Raw genomic sequence first — 19,324 nt, 5'->3', positions numbered from 1 at the left:
TTTGGCAAAAAACAAAAACGTAATAAGGCGATTTATTTTGGAGAAAGTCCGCCATCGTGTGGACACAATTTGTAAGTTCCTTTAGACGGGCACGGCCAAAGCCTATGGAATTTACAACACATAAAATTTACAGTTTTAATGTACGATTTCTATATTATTATACGTGATAAATCTCATCATCATTCTATAGCAATCGCTTGGTTTTTGGTTCTGAATGTATAGTTGTAAGTTGACCATTTTCAATCTATCATTTACATTTGTGCTAATAATAAACTATGTTGTGGTAACTTTGTGCTTTGTCCTTGTGTTTTTTTGTCACGTGAAATATGTGCTTCGTGGATCTGATATTAGAAGTTGTAGGAGGAAGTTTTGACGAAACAGAAATGGTTTCTTCCGCTTTTATTTTGGTAACTGTAACTGTAGTTTAGTCACGTGGTCGCTCAGCCTCAGTCACATGATTACAGAGTTACCGTTACGTTAAACACGGCTTCGGTTTTCTTCCCCTAATTCGGTCTAGGTCGTTTTATGCCCGCACACACACTCGAGCCGTTTGTATGACCGGAGAAGCGGCAGAAGAACACCTCGAGACCGAGTTCCAACATGGAGACTGGATGTCGAACTGCTGTACTTTCGGTTATCCTGTCCATTGTTGTGTTTGTTAGAGTCTGTCGCAACAGCCTAGCAGAGGTACGACCAGCTCTTTATTTACAAGGACTAGAAGATGTGCCAGTATTTATGACTACTTTTTAGTTGTTATAAAAGTGAAATAGTGATTTAAACTCCGGCTGGAGCTAAGCTACATTAAACACATCCTGGTTTGAACTAATGTATTTATTTAAGTACTACAGGATATTGGTTTTATCTGGTACCAATTATAAAAACAAATCAGCTTAGTAAAATGTATGGATTGGACTCTGGGGCAATGACAAAAGGGTGGACATTAAGCAGTGTCTGAGACTGTAGACTGAGCATGCAGCCAAGTAAAAACAACAGAAAGAGCCCGTGGCCTAGGGCCTTGTTTTTTGAGGTTGCAGGAGAAAATCTCGCCAGGGCTCTAGTGTGTTGGCCAAGCAGCAACAATTTCCTTACACTCGTTCTGATTTTTAGTGGTATTGCACCCAGACGCACCCAGACCCAAGAGGTTTTGGTTGTATGAAAATTAACTTTACTTTTTACAAATTCTACTAACTTTAGTCACTTTATTTTGGGCCAAAGCGCCACTAACATTAACATTGCCAAAATTATTTTTAAACATGTGGTTCTTATTCCTAAAAACTAAGTCCAATTTCTACAATTATCAGTTTATTGATCCGTGAAATATGGAAATGATTTGATTGTTGATTGGATTGTTTGGTTTGCAGATTGACCCTGTGGTGGTGGAAGAGCTCCTACTCTGGGAGAAAGAAGGAATGGGGGAGGTGAACACCTACAGAATTCCCCTGCTCACCTCCACCCCCAATGGAAACCTGCTGGCTATTGTTGAGGCCAGGAAAATGAATTCGGATGATGCAGGGTCAAAGTTCATCGCTCAGCGCCGGTCCACTGACAGAGGTAAGTCCTGCACAAACAAAACCAACAAACATCAGTCTGCAGCTGCAATTCATTCATTTGTCACATTGTAGTACAAGGACATGGAATCCCAGTACCATTATCTCTGAGACAAATATCAGAGAAAACCCAAAATAATAAAAAAAATAATTTAAAAACAATTTGTTTTATCTCTACAGGAGCCACTTGGTCCCCGAGCTCATTTATTATTGACGATGTTACAAGTCCGGATGGTCTGAACCTGGGCTCTGTGGTGGTGGACCATGAGAAGAATGTGATTTTTTTGATCTACACCTTGTGCTTCCACTTCAACAAGTGCAGCACTTCCAGCGTCATGATGATAGAGAGCAAGAATGATGGCCTGAGCTGGAGTGAACCCAGAAACCTCTCACTTCAGCTCGGGGTCGAGGCCTTTGCACCAGGACCAGGATTTGGAATCCAGGTGAGAAAACAGCAGTGAGATTAACAGAAAAAAAGCATTGAGTTCATTGTGAGATTCTCTATTTTCCTGGTGTAAAAAAGTGAAATCCATTTGCGTGGTATCTGTATTCTGTTCATAGAAGCGATATGATCCAGGTAAAGGGAGGCTGGTGGTTTGTGGACATGGAACAATAGAAGACGACGGTGTTTTCTGCATCCTCAGTGATGACCATGGAATAACCTGGTACAAAGGTGAACCTCTCAGGAGCATCCCCTACCACCACAAGAAGAAAACATTGGATTTCATTCCGGATGAACCACAGGTGTGATTATTATTATTATTATTTTGCTGGTGTCTTCCCCTGTAAGCCCTGTCTGACACATGCTTGATTTGGGGACTTAGGCTGTCACCAATGAGTTATCTGCATCCATTAAATCCAAATTCTATTGGCACTATGCTCATTTACTGATAAGCAGAGAGGTTAGAGTGCCCTCTGCTGTCCAACCCAAAAACAGCTACAGTTTGAAGTGAATTGTAATAACCATCAATGATTCACACTTGAATTCCATAGCTGGTTGAGATGTTGGACGGCAGCATCATTGTCAATGCACGGAACCAGTACAAGTACCACTGCAAATGCCGTGTGATTGTACGCAGCCTGGACGGTGGACTGACCCTGCCCATAGAGGAGCTGTATTTTGACGAAACACTTATCGATCCTTCAGTAGCAGCAGGACTTTTGCAGAAAGAGGGAGTGCTGTACTTCACCAATCCTTCCAATACAAACAGCAGTAAGAACCTTTAGTACATTTGGTAATTATGCTGAAATTGGTAAGCTATTGTAACATTTCAAAGTAACTTATATGTTGAATATTAATTAAACAGACATATTTAACAGAAGTATAGCTTTATATGTGCATGTGCAAATAACAAAAAGTCTATTTGACAAGAATATTCTTTTACCTTAACACACAGGAGAAAACCTAACCTTACGTTGGTCGCTGAACAACGGTGAGTCTTGGAAGAATAAAACTGTGCAGATTTGGCCGGGACCAAGTTGCTACTCTTGCATCACAAGCATGGACACCGGCTTCATACAAGACAAGAAATACATATATGTCATTTATGAGAAGGGCCAGAAAAATTGTGATGAGACCATCTCATTTGTGAAGATTCGCCTGTACGCAGGGCATTAGAACAATAAAGGGAAATAAAAGTGCTGACGTTTGGTTCAGATCACTGGGGAACTTGACACCGTGACTCGACAGAAGGTTGTGTTTGATCGTCACTGTGAAAGGAACATTTTGAAAATGTGTTTGATTTTTCTGTTTTTTAAAATCCAATCACATAAAATCAAGGTATCATCACTGCGATGGTTTGTGATGCTGATACTTTGCCAATTATTTACACAGCACTATTATGATTATATGAGTATTGTCAAAATATTCCACAGGTCAAATAAGATACTTTTCTAAAGGGTGAAACCAAATATTCATTACATGTCAGCATAAATCTATGGTTCTCCTTCAGCCTTAAGACAAAAATAAAAAAATTATTTGACCAAAGCCAGGAATTTTTTGTGTGAAACTGCACTTTAAAAAAAAGATTGGAGTCTGTCTTTAAAATATCTTGTTATTGAAACCTGTATGCAAAAATCAGGAATATTCTACACATATTTTAACCCTCTAAGTCATTTTTCACAAACCAGTGGTTTTTTAAGGAATCAAAACAAACTCAATTCTGACTCAATCTTTCTTGAGGCAAAAGCAGTGTCAAGATAACTCCTGCAACAGATGGTGCAGCCTCCTCAGATCCTCCTGTTCTTAACAGAGACTGTTTGGGATTACAAGACTGGCAAGACTGATGACTTTACTTTTTTAATTACCATGAAAAACTGATGCTTTTTTTAAAGGCAAATGCTGTGGTTTTCTTGAAATTAACAGTAAAAACTAGGTTTACTGCACCTGGTCAGTGGGATGTAAGCGCTAGACATTAAAAAAAGATTTATATTTATTTTGTAACACTTCTCAACTTAATATCAAATAATAATGATTTACAATTAAACCCTAAATTAGCTGTAACTAATGATTATTAACATAAACAACCTCACAGTTATTCGTCTTAACTGATTGATTCTGTGCTTTATATATTAAACCAAAAGTCGTTTATTTTTATTTATATATTGTTTAAAGGTGTCAATACTTATACTAAAAACCCACATGGGTTCTTTCGCTTAAAATATAAATATGTAATCGAGTTAATGGACTGTATAATATACTTGGTTAATAGTTTAGTGATGATTAATAGTCGGTTAACATCTCTACTGCTGACATGACACACTGAATAAGTCACTTTGTAGGAAGCCCTTTGGAAACATCACATTAAAGTCATGTCTTAATGTTGGTTCTTATATTTTCCTGTTTTTGACGAATATTAAAGATTCTGATTATGACATATGACATATATGTGACACAAGAAGTCCCAAAACGATCCCTCTCACATCTAATTATTCAGTAGCCGTTGACGGCTCTTAAGGCAACAAATCGAAACCAGAATAATATAATTTGTTTCTTTTATTTCATTTATTTTTAGGGTAAAGGGCATCAAACGGAGTGCAAGTAAGCCGGACACACTTATTTTATTAATATTCACAGTAGTTTCGGAGTGGAGACGATTGCGCGTTTACTGTAATGACCGTTTGTGTTTGACCATGCAGGGGAGGGGGATAACGTTGCTTTGCTTGCTGGCTCATTTGCTAGAAAAGCTACACGGCGATAGTAGCGGAGCTAAGCTCACTCTCTGCGGTATAACCTCGAGACCAAGTCGGGACAAGACCAGGTCAGTGGCCGCAATGTTTAAAGACTTATGTGTAAACAGAGAGCACAGGAAAAGCTCAATTTGCCCACTGGACTCAAAATCGACTCAGTCGGCGTGGTATTTTGTGGATGGAAAGACTTTTTTTTTTTTTGCTTAGCCTACGTGAGGCGGATGCCCTAGTTAGCTTCATTAGCAAAGCCTGGTTAGCTTTATCGCTTTTATTGACCTTATTTGATTTACTAAAATATTGTTGTTAGTTAATGGTAAGATTGTGACACGCGTTATTGAATAAAATGACATTTGAAGTCCACGCAGACTGTTGTTGTTTTGTTTAGATAACATTTGCGACAAAGCGTTAGCACCGTGCGGTAGCTGTGCAGAGTTAGCACCAGTCTGCGACATTTAATCTAGTGAAACCTTTATATTTTGTATATGTCTTGTATGTTGGTCAGTATTCTTGCGTCATTTGCTTTTCTATTCATTTGTAAAATAACCGTGGTACACCATATATTCCGTATTTAACGTTAGTGTACAACGGGCCTTTCTCCAGCGCCATTTTGTTTTGTTCTCCTAATAAAATGTTTTTTTTTTGTTGTCCCATTACATGCTGCGAAGGCATTATTTGAATAGGCAGTATTGTCCCTCCCATTACATGCTGCGAAGCCATTATTTGAATAGGCAGTATTGTCCCTTATTTACTTCAATTCAGATAGTTCGTTAACAAAGCGGTTGCTTCTTCATGATGGCATAGCTCTAACACCAGCTGAAGGTACCGCAAACTATTGAAATTCATTATGAAACATGAACGCAGTCCCCCTCCCTACGCCAACGCCAATACTGTCCTATGTTAGTCTGCTAATTGGTTAAAACCCGACCCTAAACATGTTTCTTAAATCAGCAACATTAGCATTTTGTGGCTTAATAAAAGTGAACACCCTCGTCACCTTTTACTATACTCATACTGGCCCACTGCACCGCTTTAAAATCGTAAAGCTAATGGTGGCTAATGCTAACCATCACTACTGCACATTACCAATCACTTTAAGGTGCACTTAATAATGCAACATGCAGTATAATCATGTTAATTGTGATTATAACTTAAATTGCGGTTTAGTTTATATAAAAAAAATAAATGAACATATGCCAATGGATGCTTGGGTTAAAGAAAAGGTACACCACACAATATATATTCCTTAATGAAGCTGATACACAAAGTTATAACAAGATTATATCATATTAAAGAGGTCAAAACTTCCTCCTGGGGAGGACGGCTAGTGAATCTTCAGTTTATATACTTTTTATGTTGCCATTGTGTGCAGTTAGATTTTCACAATGTTATTTCCCATTATATTGCAGACTACCAAATCATTACTTGGTATAACAATCTTAACCTAAGCGTAATCAATGCCTTTGGTTGGATAAACATTGATTTATGATACTAGATAGAATAGTAGAGCCGTTTAGTAGCAACATTAAAAAAAATGATCTCGATTGACCTTTCATGGAGACAGTCCATGAATGTATCGTGAAATCCTGGTTTGGGAGGAGTGAGTTTTTAAATAAATGGAAGTCAAAATATATCACAGTTATGTTTAATGTTTATAAATCTATGGTGATGGGTGTGATGCATATGTTGATGTAGCTAAGACAAAATTAGCTACATCAACTAATGACACATATAGTGGACTGTGCATCTTTTTTTGGTGTGCATTTTTGCATGGTATAGTGCTGCTGCATTAGAAGTGTCACCATGTGGCTGTCGTTCCCTGTTAATCCCCATACAGCATGTAGTTGATCAACTGTCCTGCGACCTAATTTTCTAATCTCATCGGGCTGTCAAGGGACTGCATTACAGCAGGAGTTTTTTGTGTGTAATTTACCTTCTCAAATAATGTGTGTAGTTAAAAGTCAAGCAGGATATTTTATAAATTGGTTATTCCTTTTGTGTGTTTTTTTTTTTTTTTTTGGCTTCATTGTGCAATGTTCCTCTGCACTCTGCTGATTAGTTTTTTTCAAAATGCATGAAATGAATTGGTGCCACTTGGTAATACAGCTGGACTTTACCCATATAGAAAGAATTTGCTTCAAAATAATGTTCAAAATAAGCAGAAGGAACATTTTATTTAATTTGTGGCTTTATAAATGTAGACCAATCATCTCTTCTGGGTACTCATGCCTAATGGCACCTGGGTCCATTGGGGGCAGCAGCAGTTCATCCTGCCAGATGCAGCCATACCATTGTAAATTGGACAGATGTCTGCGCAGTGTGTTTTATTGATGTGATGAGTACAAGCTTAAGGCCTGGCAGTTTCCATGGAGCCAACACCGTCTCAAGGCAAAGCATAGACCAATATCATTTATAATGGGTTGCCATAGAAACCATTGCCCTGCTTTTTCCTTTCTTTGTACAGTTTTCACCGATAAGTTGTTTAGCTGCTCACATTAGGTGCTATTAGCATGTTTTTTTTACTTTGTCTATGATGTGTTGTGCTATTAATTTACATTATTAAAATAATGTAACCCTGACTACCGTTGTGTGCTACAACACACCTGCGTACATAGTATGAAGGTGCAAGAGTACAGGAGAATATAAACACCAAAGCTGTACCAATTAAACTGCTAGTAGCCAAACCAAAGTGTTAAAATTAAAATGACTGCATAGAAAAATCAACAAAAATAACTGTTAACATACAATCAGTATTTATAATCAGCCAAGGACTTACTTCCTGGGTACAAATCTTCTTGAATGAAAATTTAGAGCTGTATTTTCAAGCCAACAATTCTGAATTACATTTGATTAACTGATTATCAAGTTCCTTATAGGGACATAACATGATGTACAACATTTCCAGACTTGTCTGGTGAAAAGGGTGTTCTAATTTAGTCACGTCCTATTTTTTACTCCTCGCAGTCATAAAATGCAAATTGGCAAAAAAGGACTGGAAAATGGTATCTTTACCTTCAAATAAATGTAAGACTATTTTTTAGAAAATTATTTTTAAATCATATATTTTTTACAGCCTTAGTATTAACAATAACTTAAAAACAAATGTCCAAATTACTTAAACCTAGCTGTATACATACAGTATTTAAATTCAGAAGTGATACAATACATCTGTACATCAGAGTTAGCTTCTTACACAGCTGCTGTTAAAGGGCCACACCATCTGTTAAGTTACAAGTGCAGTTACTATTGTTCCTGACAGAGCTGGCCTGAACAGGAGCTTATGGCAGGTGTGGTGTCAACGGCCGCCTACCACTTTTTGCAGAAATGAATCTTTGAGCACTGGGTGTTTTTCTAGTTTTTTTTGGTTGTTTTGGAGAGGGTTGTTCAAAAATTCCTGTAGATCGGTAGCTTTTGAAATACTCCTGCTGTTCCGTGCTGTATGTGTGTATCACACCTGTGTGTCTTCAGTCTCAGGGCTCACCATACTCAATGAGCGGACAGCGCAATGTCAGAGCGCTCTGGGCAAACTGCAAAGGGGAAGGAAGGCAAAACCAAGTATGCGTCTCTCAACCTGTTTGATACATACAAAGGAAAGAGCCTTGAAACACAAAAGCCTGTTGGTGAGTACTGTGGTCCTGTCACAGCCCAACTTACGTTGTCTTCAGTCCATCTCTGTCATCTGCAGTTATCTTTAGGGCCCTGTTTAAATCTCTGTCACTCCTCATCACAGTTGGATTTACCTATGTGTTTGGTTGTTCTCTAACCCAGTATTGCAAAGCTAATTCATTAGTACACTGTTTATTAATTAGCTGTGATGCTGTATTTTGCTGATGTCAATGATTTTAAAGATCAGTAGTGTTATACATAAAGTGTAATTATTTATATATATATATATACACACACACTATGTATATAGGTTAAATTGGTGCTTGTTAATTACTCACCCCCCATTTTTCTCTTTTTGCCTGCATCAGTTCCCCCTCGCCATGGCCTACAGTCACTTGGTAAAGTTGCCTCCGCACGGCGTATGCCACCCCCTGCTAACCTGCCCAGTCTGAAGGCAGAGAACAAAGGCAACGACCCAAACGTCTCGCTCGTTCCCAAAGACGGCACAGGATGGGCAAGCAAACCGGAACAAGCGGACCCAAAGAGGTTAGTGGGTCCAATCTTTTACAAATTAATTTTAGACTTAAACTTTGTAACAAGTTGTTTTGAAAATTCTACTTGCATTTCATAGCACCCGGTGACATCACTTGATTTCTCCAATGTCAATGCATGATCTGTTTTACTTTGGTTTCCTTAGTACCGATGCGTTGTCAGCACCGCAGCCGGAATCGCAGCAGCCTGTGGCTTCACAGATACCTGCACCGACCCGCCCGAGAACACCTCCAGCTCCAGAGGTACTAAAAGTTCATCTAACATACAAAAGTTCATCTTACATAGATTGTAAAAATGACATCAGAGCAAAAAAGGACAGGCATTTAATCTTTTCTGTTTCTCAGGTTCTGGCCCCAGCTTCAACCCAGGCCGTAGGGGCAAGGTCCTGGGCACCGGCCAGTGTTACACATGGAACACCAGGAGATGGTGCGCCTTCTATTTTATATTTGTATTATAATGATTTCCAAAAGTGTTTTTTGACACATTGAACATAATTATACTATTTTTTTTGCAGGTGGAAAGGGATCAAACCTACCGTCGCCATTCTCTCGCGAGGAATTTCCCACCCTGCAGGCGGCTGGCGACCAGGACAAAGCTGGCAAAGAACAGGGCACTGCAGATCAGTGGTATGGGCCAGGACCAAGCCTCCGCCCCCAGAGTAAGTTTTGAGAACTAACCATTATTATTAATGGTCTCAAGTTATTAATGGTCTCAAGTTGTTTACCAGTCTGCATTCTTCCTTTCAGACGTTACAAGTTGGCGGGATGGTGGGGGCCGAGCACTGGCACCCACCCTGGCCGGGGAGGGGGCGGCGGAGGGTGGCAGTGGTGGGACTTTGGTGATGGATGGGGCAGCTGGGATCCCCACTCCGAATTCCCAGTCTCATGGGCCACCTAGAAACCCTCCTGCAGGCAGCCCTGCCTTGCCTTTGCCCCAGCCCCCAGTAGGGCCAGGCTTTCCCGCATACAGAGGGATAATTCCTCCCTTTGTAAGTTTTATCATATGTTTTCCTACTTGTACTGATTGAAATAAAAGACGTAGTATTTTAATCTGTGTTTTTTTCTTTTGTTTTTTTTTGTTTTCTTTCTTCAAGATGTATCCTCCATATCTTCCCTTCCCGGGCCCCTATGGACCTCAAGGGCCCTACAGGTTTCCGCCACCTGGGGATGGGCATGCTCCAAGGTTTGTTCTATAAAATTATTATTTTATATGCAGTATAATATTAAGACCTTCTAGCTTAATTACACTTTCCCCTCACTGATCTTAACTGGAGAGCTAAATATTGGATTTTTTAGATTTTAGAATGAACCCTGACCTGGAAGTTGGCTTAGCCTAAAGCTGCACCATTATATGTGTATCAGTGTTTACAAACCCTGCTGTTATTATGTCAGGTTTTCTCGTGGGCAAAGTGGTCCTGACAGCAGGCAGGGTGGCCCACGTGACACAGGTGGAGAGGTGGTGAAGCGACCCTCTATCCTGAAGCAAGATGACCTGAAGGAGCTTGATGAGCTGGACCATGATGGAGATGAAGGCTGGGCAGGTGGGAAAATGTTAACACATTTTTATAAGTTGGTTTGGTTGGACTCATTGGCGCCTCCTTTGACAGCCTGTGTCAATTGCAAAGACTTACCTTGTACATTTTACCATTGTAAAACGAATAAGGGACTCAATTATATTATTGTTATATATTTAGTATTATAAAAAGCTGCTCTTCTTTTAATAAGGGGCTCATGAGGAGATTGACTACTCCGCTAAGTTGAAGTTCAGTGATGATGAAGGAGAGGAGGAGGCAGAAGAGGAGACGGATGAGAAAGACTCAAGGTATGTGATACATAGTCGGAGTGGTTTTTGCAGTAAATGTCATAAAAGTATAGCAGCTTTCATCTAAGTTTTCATCTTGTCTCAAATTTAGTGAACAGGCACAGGAAATCCCCCCTGCACCCTCTCGTTCTCGAGCTTCAGACAGTGGTGGAGAGACCTGTCGCACTCCTCCATCTAATGCTGACAATGGCCCCCAAACTTCCTCCGGCAAGCCAGGATGGGCCGAGGAGGGAGGCAATGGATGGGGTGGCCAGGGAGCATCACCCAACTACCAGGTAGAGTCATGAGAAGTCTTAAAAAGCTGCTGACCTTGGACTAAACCTGGATTTAAATTCAGGAAAAAATTAGATTAAAAAGTGAAACTTTTAGTTTTGAATAATGTTAACTGTTGAGCTAAGACTCATTTGTGGGCATTGGAGTGTTATTATTTCTGTTTTTGGCAGTGTAGATTATTTTGGTGGACCATAGCTAACTGTGTCTGCCTGTACATAGGGGCGCAGGCCTGGACTGGGTGGTCCCCGGGAGCAGCCCTCCCCACCACCTGGGCCGCTCCTTGGACAAGGGCCCTACTCCTTTTATCGACAGGTAGACATTCTGACAGGGCCTCATAGAAAAACCATTTTTATCATTATCTCATCCACCGTCTGCCAGTTTAATAGTAAATACCTTTTTAGGTTTTTGTACCCTTTTGTTGCAGCTTTTACAAACCATTTCCACAGCATTTCTCCCAGTAAGATTGTATTTGTATCTGCTCTAAAGATGTCACTAAAAAGCATCCCTCATTTTACACATGCTCAGGACCGGCCCCAAAACCAGGGTGCACCTGTAGGCCCTGGTAAACCCGGAACCCAGCATCAGCCTGCCACAGGAGCCTCTACAGCTCATTCTCAGCCAGGTTTGCTGGCACATGGGACCCAAGGAGAAGATGAAGATGAAACCTGGCGTCAGCGAAGGAAGCAGTCTTCTACCGAGATTTCTGTTGCTGTGGAGCGAGCACGCCGGCGACGTGAAGAAGAAGAGCGCAGAATGGAGGAGGAGAGACGTGCGGCCTGTGCTGAGAAATTGAAGAGGCTGGATGAGAAGCAGCAACAGCAGCAGACAAGCTGCAGCAGCACAGGAGGAGCAGGCAGCAGCAGTAAAACCCCAAGTCTTGATGGAAATTCAACAGTTGCCACAGCAGGCAGCCCGAGTCCATCACTTTCAGCGTCTGCGTCCTCCCCCAACATCAGCCAACCCCCTTCACCTTGTGTAGATCCTGAGGAGCCTCCAGCGCTGGCTTTCCAGCCAGGATCAAGTCCGGGAGTTACAGACAGACAGCGAGCCAGTAGCAACAGCAGCTATGACTCCACTGCAGGTGAGTTTCTTATATGAAATTTGGTTTTTATGGTTGATAAATTTAACAGATTTTTAATTTAATTAAAACATTTCCCTCTTGATTCAGATATCCAACAGAGTCCCCAACCAGCTGTGCCACAGCCAATGCAGCCCCCGCTTGATGTTCCCGTGCCAGTAGAGAGTAAGGAAGAGACTGTGAGCACACCACACGTCCGTGCAGGAAGTGGAAGCGAAAGGGTACTTGACACAGTAAAGATAGAGACCGTCGGAGGAACAACAGGTCGTCAAGTGGGTGGTCCAATAAGTCAAGGCTACTCAAAGTACCAGAAGTCTCTTCCACCTCGGTTTCAGCGACAGCAGCAGGTGTAGATCATTGTTGTTGACTTTGATGTCTGTTTTTTAATTTGGTGACAAATTCTAATAGCCTAAATGAACCATCTACTAATTGAGAACAAATCTCTTGTATCATATCTTTAGGAGCAGCTCCTTAAGCAGCAGCAGCAGTGGCAGCAACAGCAACAGCAGCAGCATAGCCAGTCTTCACAAAGCCAGCTGTCTCCTCAGCCCCAGCCTCCACAGGGACCTTCACCAGGTTCAACAGCCCAGCCAGGACCTGGACCCAAGCAGGCAGGACCCATATACCAGCCTGGCAGCATGGTACGGCCGCCGCCCCTTACAATGAATTTTGATCCTCGCTGGATGATGATGCCCTATATGGACCCACGCATGATGCAAGGGCGCCCTCCACCAATGGACTACTATTCTGCTGGAATGCACCCATCGGGTTAGTTGCACTGGAATCACTAGTGAAGTGCTTTAACATCCATTATTATAATAAAAACTGTTAATAACATGTCGGTTGAATTGTATAAGTGACTCTATTTATTGTCACTAAAACATAACTTCATAAATCATCACTTTAACAGGGCTCATTGGGCGTGAGAGATCTGATTCAGGAGGTTCTGGTTCAGACCCATTTGACAGACAGCAGCAGCAACATCCTGGGCATCCTCATCGTGGAACCCCTCCTATGGATCCTAAGCTGGCGTGGGGACCAGAGGTATTTCCTGGAGGAGCGGAGGGCCGAGGACTAACCTCCCCTCTGAGGCAGAAACAGGCAATAGAGGAAGAGGATGTTGCCAAAGGGCCCAGGTAAATTTAACTACCAATGAAAAAGTTAACTGTTTATTTGGATTACAGTATGTGTATGTCGTATTCAGTAGTGAACTGTTTTTTTTTTTTGGTGGAATAACATGTAGCATTTTAATTTGTAGGAGTGACACACCTCCACACCGCATGAGAGATGGTGGTTTAGGAGCCATCCAACAACCTAGCCCGAGCACTGGGACATCCAATCAGACCCCTCCTCCTCCTGTTGGAACCCAAGGAGGCAGCCACCACCCTCATCACTACATTGGTGCTCGGGGCAACTACAGCAACTTTCCTGATCAGGGGGCTAGAATGCCCCCCCATCAGCAGCCACAGAGAGTAGGTGAGAGGGGAAACCAGCCCCATGGCTTTACCCATCAGGATGAAGGGACCCCTCAAGGATCTCAGCAAGGCCAGATATGGGCAGCACCTCACCCCCACTATGATCGCAATGGCCGTACGGACCACCCTAGTGTTGAAAACACCCCTCATCACCATCACCCTCAGCAGCCTCACTTTCCTCTTCACCCACATAAGTCAGAGAGCAGCCGTGACCAAGTTATAGAGAGCACTGCTAAGAAATCTGCCTCCTCTCCGCCACTCCACCAACCATCTCTTTCATCTTCCTGCTCTTCGTCCTCCTCCTCTTCTGCAAGGGAAGACGGCAATGTCAAAGTTGCCCTGCACCACCACCATCCTCATCATCCATCTCAGAGACAGAGCGAGGCTGCTAGTGGGCGCAGCCATGGTGACAGGAGCAACAGTGGTAATGCTGGCAGTAGTGGTCATGTAAAACAGGAAAAACAAGGCCCAGCTTATGCTCCCCATTCCACAGTGACTGCCACTACGCCTCCTGCTCAGCAAGGTGGCCACAGTCAGCAGCAGCACCATCCCCATCCTAAATTAAACCAAAGAGGGGGACGGGAGCATAAAACCGAGACCCAGTGGGGCCCAAGGCCTGGCAGCAGCAATATGGGAGGGAGTTCCTCTCATGGAAGGAGGGCCCACAATACAGGCATTGGAAACAATCGTGGAGGAGAAGACTCTTCCAACATTCCATCAGATCACAAATCCTCCAATCAGACAGGGGGCGGCAGTGCCAACAGAAGGGCTGGCCCAATCAAGAAGCCCGTGCTTAAAGAGATAAAGAAAGAGGGAGGAGAAAATGATGGAGGAGAAAAGACAAATTTGTCTGCAGGGAAAGATAAGGAACACAATGGAGGACAGCAGGCGTCCACAAAGCAAGAGGCTGCCGCAAACACCGGAAACGCATCAGTTCCAACAAAAGACGAGTCTGTTCACACAGCCAAACCTAGAAATGGAGGAAAAGAGCGGAGCCAAGGAAGGTCGGGTCGAGTGCCCAAAGATGCAGACCCCAATTCATCAGGATTTTCTGGATCGAGAAGGGACAGAGACCGCTCCTTTGAACGAGGAGGAGGTTCCACCCACCACCATGCAGTTCCTTCTAAAGGTAGAGGCAGTCGTGGACGTGGTGGAGAGTTCTATGGACGTGGACGTGGTTACCGTGGAACGTACACAGCCAGTGCTGGGCCTGCTGGTGGTAGTCGAGGCAGAATGGGTGGAAGAAGTGGAAGAGATTACCGCTCATCTGTTGGAGGTGGCGGCCATCAACAAGAGTCCAAGGGTGAAGGGCCAGGTGGAAGACACGGCCCGGACAGATCTCAGCATAACCCAGCCAGGGCCAGGAACCGGAGCGAAACCCGTAGTGAGGGTTCAGAGTATGAGGAAATGCCCAAAAGAAGAAGGGAGAGAGGTTCAGAGACTGGCAGTGAAAGTGGAGCAAGTGACATTGGTCACTCAGACAAGGAAGAGAACAAAAAAAACAACACAAAGAATGGATCTGATAATGTCAACACGGCTGGCAACAGCAACATGTCTTCTGCACCAACCAGAGCTTCTCAGGCAAGGGTGTTCACTCCCAGAGGTGTTCCTTCAAGAAGGGGCAGAGGAGGAAGTAGTGGAGGAGGAAACATTACAAGGGCCAGTGCCAATATTGGAGGAGCCCCCGGTGGACACAGAGTCGGCCCTGCCTCCCATGGCGGTTCATCTAAGTCGTCTGCCTCAAACCGGAGACAGCAAGGACCACCACATACTTCTGGACACAGAGATTCAGGCCGTGGAGGACATGCTGGAGAGAAGAAAGACAAAATGGCTGATTTAGGACAAGGTCAAATTCAGGGGAACAATCCTCCTCAGCAGTCGGTACCTGCTGCATCTCCTGCTGCTCTAGTTTCCTCTGAAAATGGAGGTGTTGTGACCCAGCAAACTCCAAATAACCCCATGTCCAACTCTGGAGGGCACAATGTGCTCCCTCTCTCTGCTAACCGTGGGTTTCCTCCCAGTGGGTTTGAGCGCCCCCCTAGGCGTCGCCGTCATGGGCGTTCTCAGCACCAGCAGGATAAGCCACCACGCTTTCGTAGACTGAAGGAGCGAGAGAATGCTGCACGTATAAATGGAGGCGTTGGGGTTATTGGTGGTGGAAGACCCTCCTCCCCATCCCTGAATGCAGTACAAGAGAGCAATGGACCCCCTGTTTCTGCTCCGATGACGGGCAATGCCCAGAATGCAAACCACAATGCTGCATTACCCACCAACAACAACATTGGTGGAGGGCATCTTGGTAATACAAACAGTCACCACCTTCACCACTACAACCAGGGTAATGCTGGAGCACCCCTCACCCAGCACCACCACAGCCATGGAGCAAAGTCCCCTGACTTCACCAACCAGAACTCAGACCAGGCCAACGAGGAGTGGGAGACAGCCTCAGAGAGCAGCGACTTTACAGAGTTCAGAGACAGAGAGGGGGGCGGAGGAACAGGAACAGGAGGAGGAGGAGGAGGAGGGCACACTTACTCATCTCACCACCACCACCACCACCTAGGAAGAGGAGGTGGAGGAGGTGGTAACAGTGGAGGTGGAGGCATGGTTGAGCGCGAGATGACTGGGAAAGAGCCCCTGGCGAATAAAAGAAGCTTCTCCAGCCAGAGGCCGGGCATGGAGCGACAGAATCGCAGGGTCAACACCGGAGGTGGTGGCAGAGGTCCACGGGGCCCACCAGGTGGCACTGGTGGTCCCACAAATGGAGGCGGCAACCGTGGGGATAAGCGTGGCAACTGTTCTCCAAAAAATAGGAAGTGATGGGGGGGAATTGAGAACATTTCAGATGTACCCCACCCACATTAGGACCCACTCTCTTTGTCTTTGACCGTTTTTCATGACTCAGTGTTAACACATTGTAGAATCCATGGAGGCGGTTTTCATGTTTACCTGAGCAGCCCCCCTACCTTCAACTTCACATTTTCACATCAATCGGCTACCGACGGTAAATCTGCCTCCCGTTCAGTCTGTTTTTCTGTTGAGTTTGTTCCCTGATCTCAACTTGACCTTTCCTTCAAGAGTGTCACTCCCCGTTGGATTTGCTAAGCATGTTCTGAAATGGAGGTGCATGTCATTTTGACAAAAGACATTCTCACAGATCTCCACACACACACACACACACACACACCGACACAAGCACAAATACGGAATCTTTTAAAAAGAACATACCCAAGACATGCAGACCTGTGGGTGCAAAAAGGATTTAAAAAATGTGGGATTAAATTGGCAAATGTGTTTGGATTGGGCTATTTTTTTATATTTATGTACCTGTGTGTATTTATATCACACCTTGGCCTTGGGTTGTATTCAATAGTGCAGTTGTGCATCACTTTCCACACCACAGGAAGAGTGTACAGCTTCACCTTTTAACATGAACAATGTAAAGAGGTTTGGTTTTGTTTCTTGTTTTTTTCTGAGTCAGTTGCGCTGCAGCCTCTGACTGATGACAGGCGTTTGTGTTTTGTCTTCAGCAAAGCAGTCATTAAAAAGCTTTTTAACAAATCCACCAAAATATGTCTGATAACTGTGACCAGACCCATCAAAGTACTACTGCTCAGTGCTCATCCAAACTTCATTTCTTTTATATCGGTGTATGTGCTGCTTGCAATGATTAACAGTGTGATTAGGTTTTTTTTCCTCCCTGGTTCTGACCTGTTCGGACTTGTTCCTTAATTGTGGGTGTTTCATTTTTGCGGGAAACATCACCCCCCCTCCACTTAATCACCCCCCACCCCCACAAAACCTCATCGTAGCAGCCTTTCAGCCTCTGAATTTTCTCCACGTTGCAAAAACATCTAAACCTTTTCCAAGGACTGTAGTTTTACACTCTTGTTTGAGGTTTGTTTACCCTATAAAACTGTAATCATTGTGTGGTGGGTTTATTTTGAAAACCATTATTTCCTCAGTAACTTTTTTTTCCTTTTTTTTTTAATGGAAATACCTTTTCCCTCCATGAAAATGAATTACATGTCTGTCTGGTTAGGGGGAAATTAGTTTAAAGTTTGAAACAATAGATCATGATAGACTACATTTAAAAAAGTCATATAATTACGCTTCAGTAAATAATTCATCATGTTTCTAATAAGCACTCCTTAGTGTAACAAAAACCCATGGTTGCTGTTTGGTTCCTCTTTCTGCTTTGTGTTCAGTGTGGGGTTTTGTTTCTTTTTTTTTCCTTTTTTAATGAATACAACAGGACGGGTACTCTGTCTGGGCCCAGAGTACAGAGCTGACCTGAGTGTTGTACTTTTACATCCCCACCCTCTGCGTGAGCTTTCGTGGAAGCTCCTCACACCACACAGGACTATTTAACGGGAGCTCCTCGTCCGGGAAAATGTGTCTCAGCCTGCGTTTTTGTTTTGTTTTGGTCTGTTTTTCCTGGGAAGAACTGCTTTCAGTACAAGGTGGCAACCAGTAGCTCAGAACTAATCCAAAATCTGGACAATGCTGAGAAGGGTGAGAAGTGCATCACCCGCTGCAGTTCACCACAGCTTTCCAATTAACAGTGTCGTCCTGGACTGTTGATGAGGAAATGTCGGAACGATGTAGGATCCCTCTTGTAAAACATAGTTCAAGTCATGTGAATGACAACAAAAAAAAAACAGACAACGTCCAGGGTTTGATGAAAACTATCACGCATCTGTGTGAATTCTGTCACTGCTGTAAGTTGGGGTTTGTTCGTTTACTGACAACAGTTTTCAAGATCCGTCTCTGGGATTTAGTGAATTGGGCATTTGTTTTTGTTTTTTTGAATGGGTGCTTGTGCGTGAGTGTATGTTGTGTATGGCATGTGTGTGCAGTATGTGTGTAGTTTTCCAAGTTGTCAAGTGTATTTACTAGTGGGGGGAGAAAAAGGGTGGGGACCAGAGGGTTTGTCATGAATGGTGAGCACTTTCTGCCTTGTTTGCCTCCCCCTTCCAAACTCCCAAAAACGTTGATTTCAAACCAGTAAAATTATGATATTTTCCGCTATTTCTTAAATACATCAAGGTATATACGTTCAGTTGTGTCTATAGGTTTGTTGTACCAATGAATGAATCACAGCAAAGATGTCCTCCTTTCAGTCTTTTGCAAAATCTAAGCATATTCATCCTTCAAAGGGCAAACAAAGTATTTTATTTTTCACTGACTTATTGAGCATGAAATCAACACACACATTGGTGCAGCTTGCTATGCCTGTTACTGGTTTATACATGATGATAGCTGTACACGTAACACTGGCTCATAGAGTCCTTCATCCCTCCTTAACTAATAATGTTGATGTGCGCATTATTGTATGTACCCATGTTAAAAGGTAAAAAAAAAAAAAAAGAAAAGCAAAAGTAGTGTATTCCAGTTTTAAAAAAAAGAAAATATTCAAAGATTGTACTTTGTTTCCAGCATTACTGAGGTACCTGGAGTGGTTCAAACTGTTTTTAGCATTTATGGCTTTATTATTGGAACTGTAATATACACACATGTATGTATATTGGTATGTATCTGAGTTTGTCTACCCCAACTTACATTCCCACCAACAGATGTTGCCATTTTTAGTTCAAGGGAGCAATGTACAAGCAGAGAAGTGTCTTATTATAATAAAGTTATACAGAGAAGGCAAAGTTAAATAAACTACTTTTGATTTAATGGAAAATGTAAATGTTTTGTGTCTCATTTTTTTCCATCATGAACCAAAATACTGGCCACAAATATACTGTAAAATTCCTTCAGGGCAAACCTAAAACCTCCTT

General features: G+C 42.9%; 2 protein-coding genes across 3 annotated transcripts; both read left to right on the top strand.

Moving 5' to 3' along the window:
• Positions 1–440: 440 nt before the first annotated feature.
• On the top strand, positions 441–3,534 carry neu1 (neuraminidase 1). The gene is made up of 6 exons (XM_008331196.2): positions 441–687; positions 1,362–1,551; positions 1,728–1,990; positions 2,109–2,291; positions 2,541–2,760; positions 2,945–3,534. The coding sequence occupies exons 1-6, from the start codon at positions 601–603 to the stop codon at positions 3,163–3,165; spliced, it is 1,164 nt and encodes a 387-aa protein (XP_008329418.1). The 5' UTR covers positions 441–600; the 3' UTR covers positions 3,166–3,534.
• A 1,122-nt stretch (positions 3,535–4,656) lies between these two features.
• On the top strand, positions 4,657–19,227 carry prrc2a (proline-rich coiled-coil 2A). Of its 2 annotated transcripts, XM_008331197.3 has the most exons (17): positions 4,657–4,807; positions 8,202–8,353; positions 8,708–8,885; positions 9,037–9,133; positions 9,236–9,317; positions 9,406–9,549; positions 9,638–9,879; positions 9,985–10,073; positions 10,283–10,431; positions 10,616–10,712; positions 10,804–10,987; positions 11,205–11,297; positions 11,511–12,066; positions 12,154–12,410; positions 12,525–12,831; positions 12,974–13,199; positions 13,322–19,227. In XM_008331197.3, exons 2-17 carry the CDS (start codon positions 8,239–8,241, stop codon positions 16,356–16,358), a joined length of 5,853 nt encoding a protein of 1,950 aa, XP_008329419.1. In that variant the 5' UTR covers positions 4,657–4,807; positions 8,202–8,238; the 3' UTR covers positions 16,359–19,227. The 2 variants fall into 2 exon arrangements, with proteins under 2 accessions (XP_008329419.1, XP_008329421.1); XM_008331199.3 differs by lacking the exon at positions 11,205–11,297 and having other exon boundaries at positions 4,662–4,807.
• Positions 19,228–19,324: the final 97 nt, after the last annotated feature.

Source organism: Cynoglossus semilaevis, chromosome 18, assembly GCF_000523025.1.
Source record: "Cynoglossus semilaevis isolate Cse_v1.0 chromosome 18, Cse_v1.0, whole genome shotgun sequence".
In the NCBI taxonomy this organism is placed as follows: domain Eukaryota; kingdom Metazoa; phylum Chordata; class Actinopteri; order Pleuronectiformes; family Cynoglossidae; genus Cynoglossus; species Cynoglossus semilaevis.
Note: the sequence above shows the minus strand (reverse complement) of the source record. Positions and strands in the feature narration are given on the sequence as shown.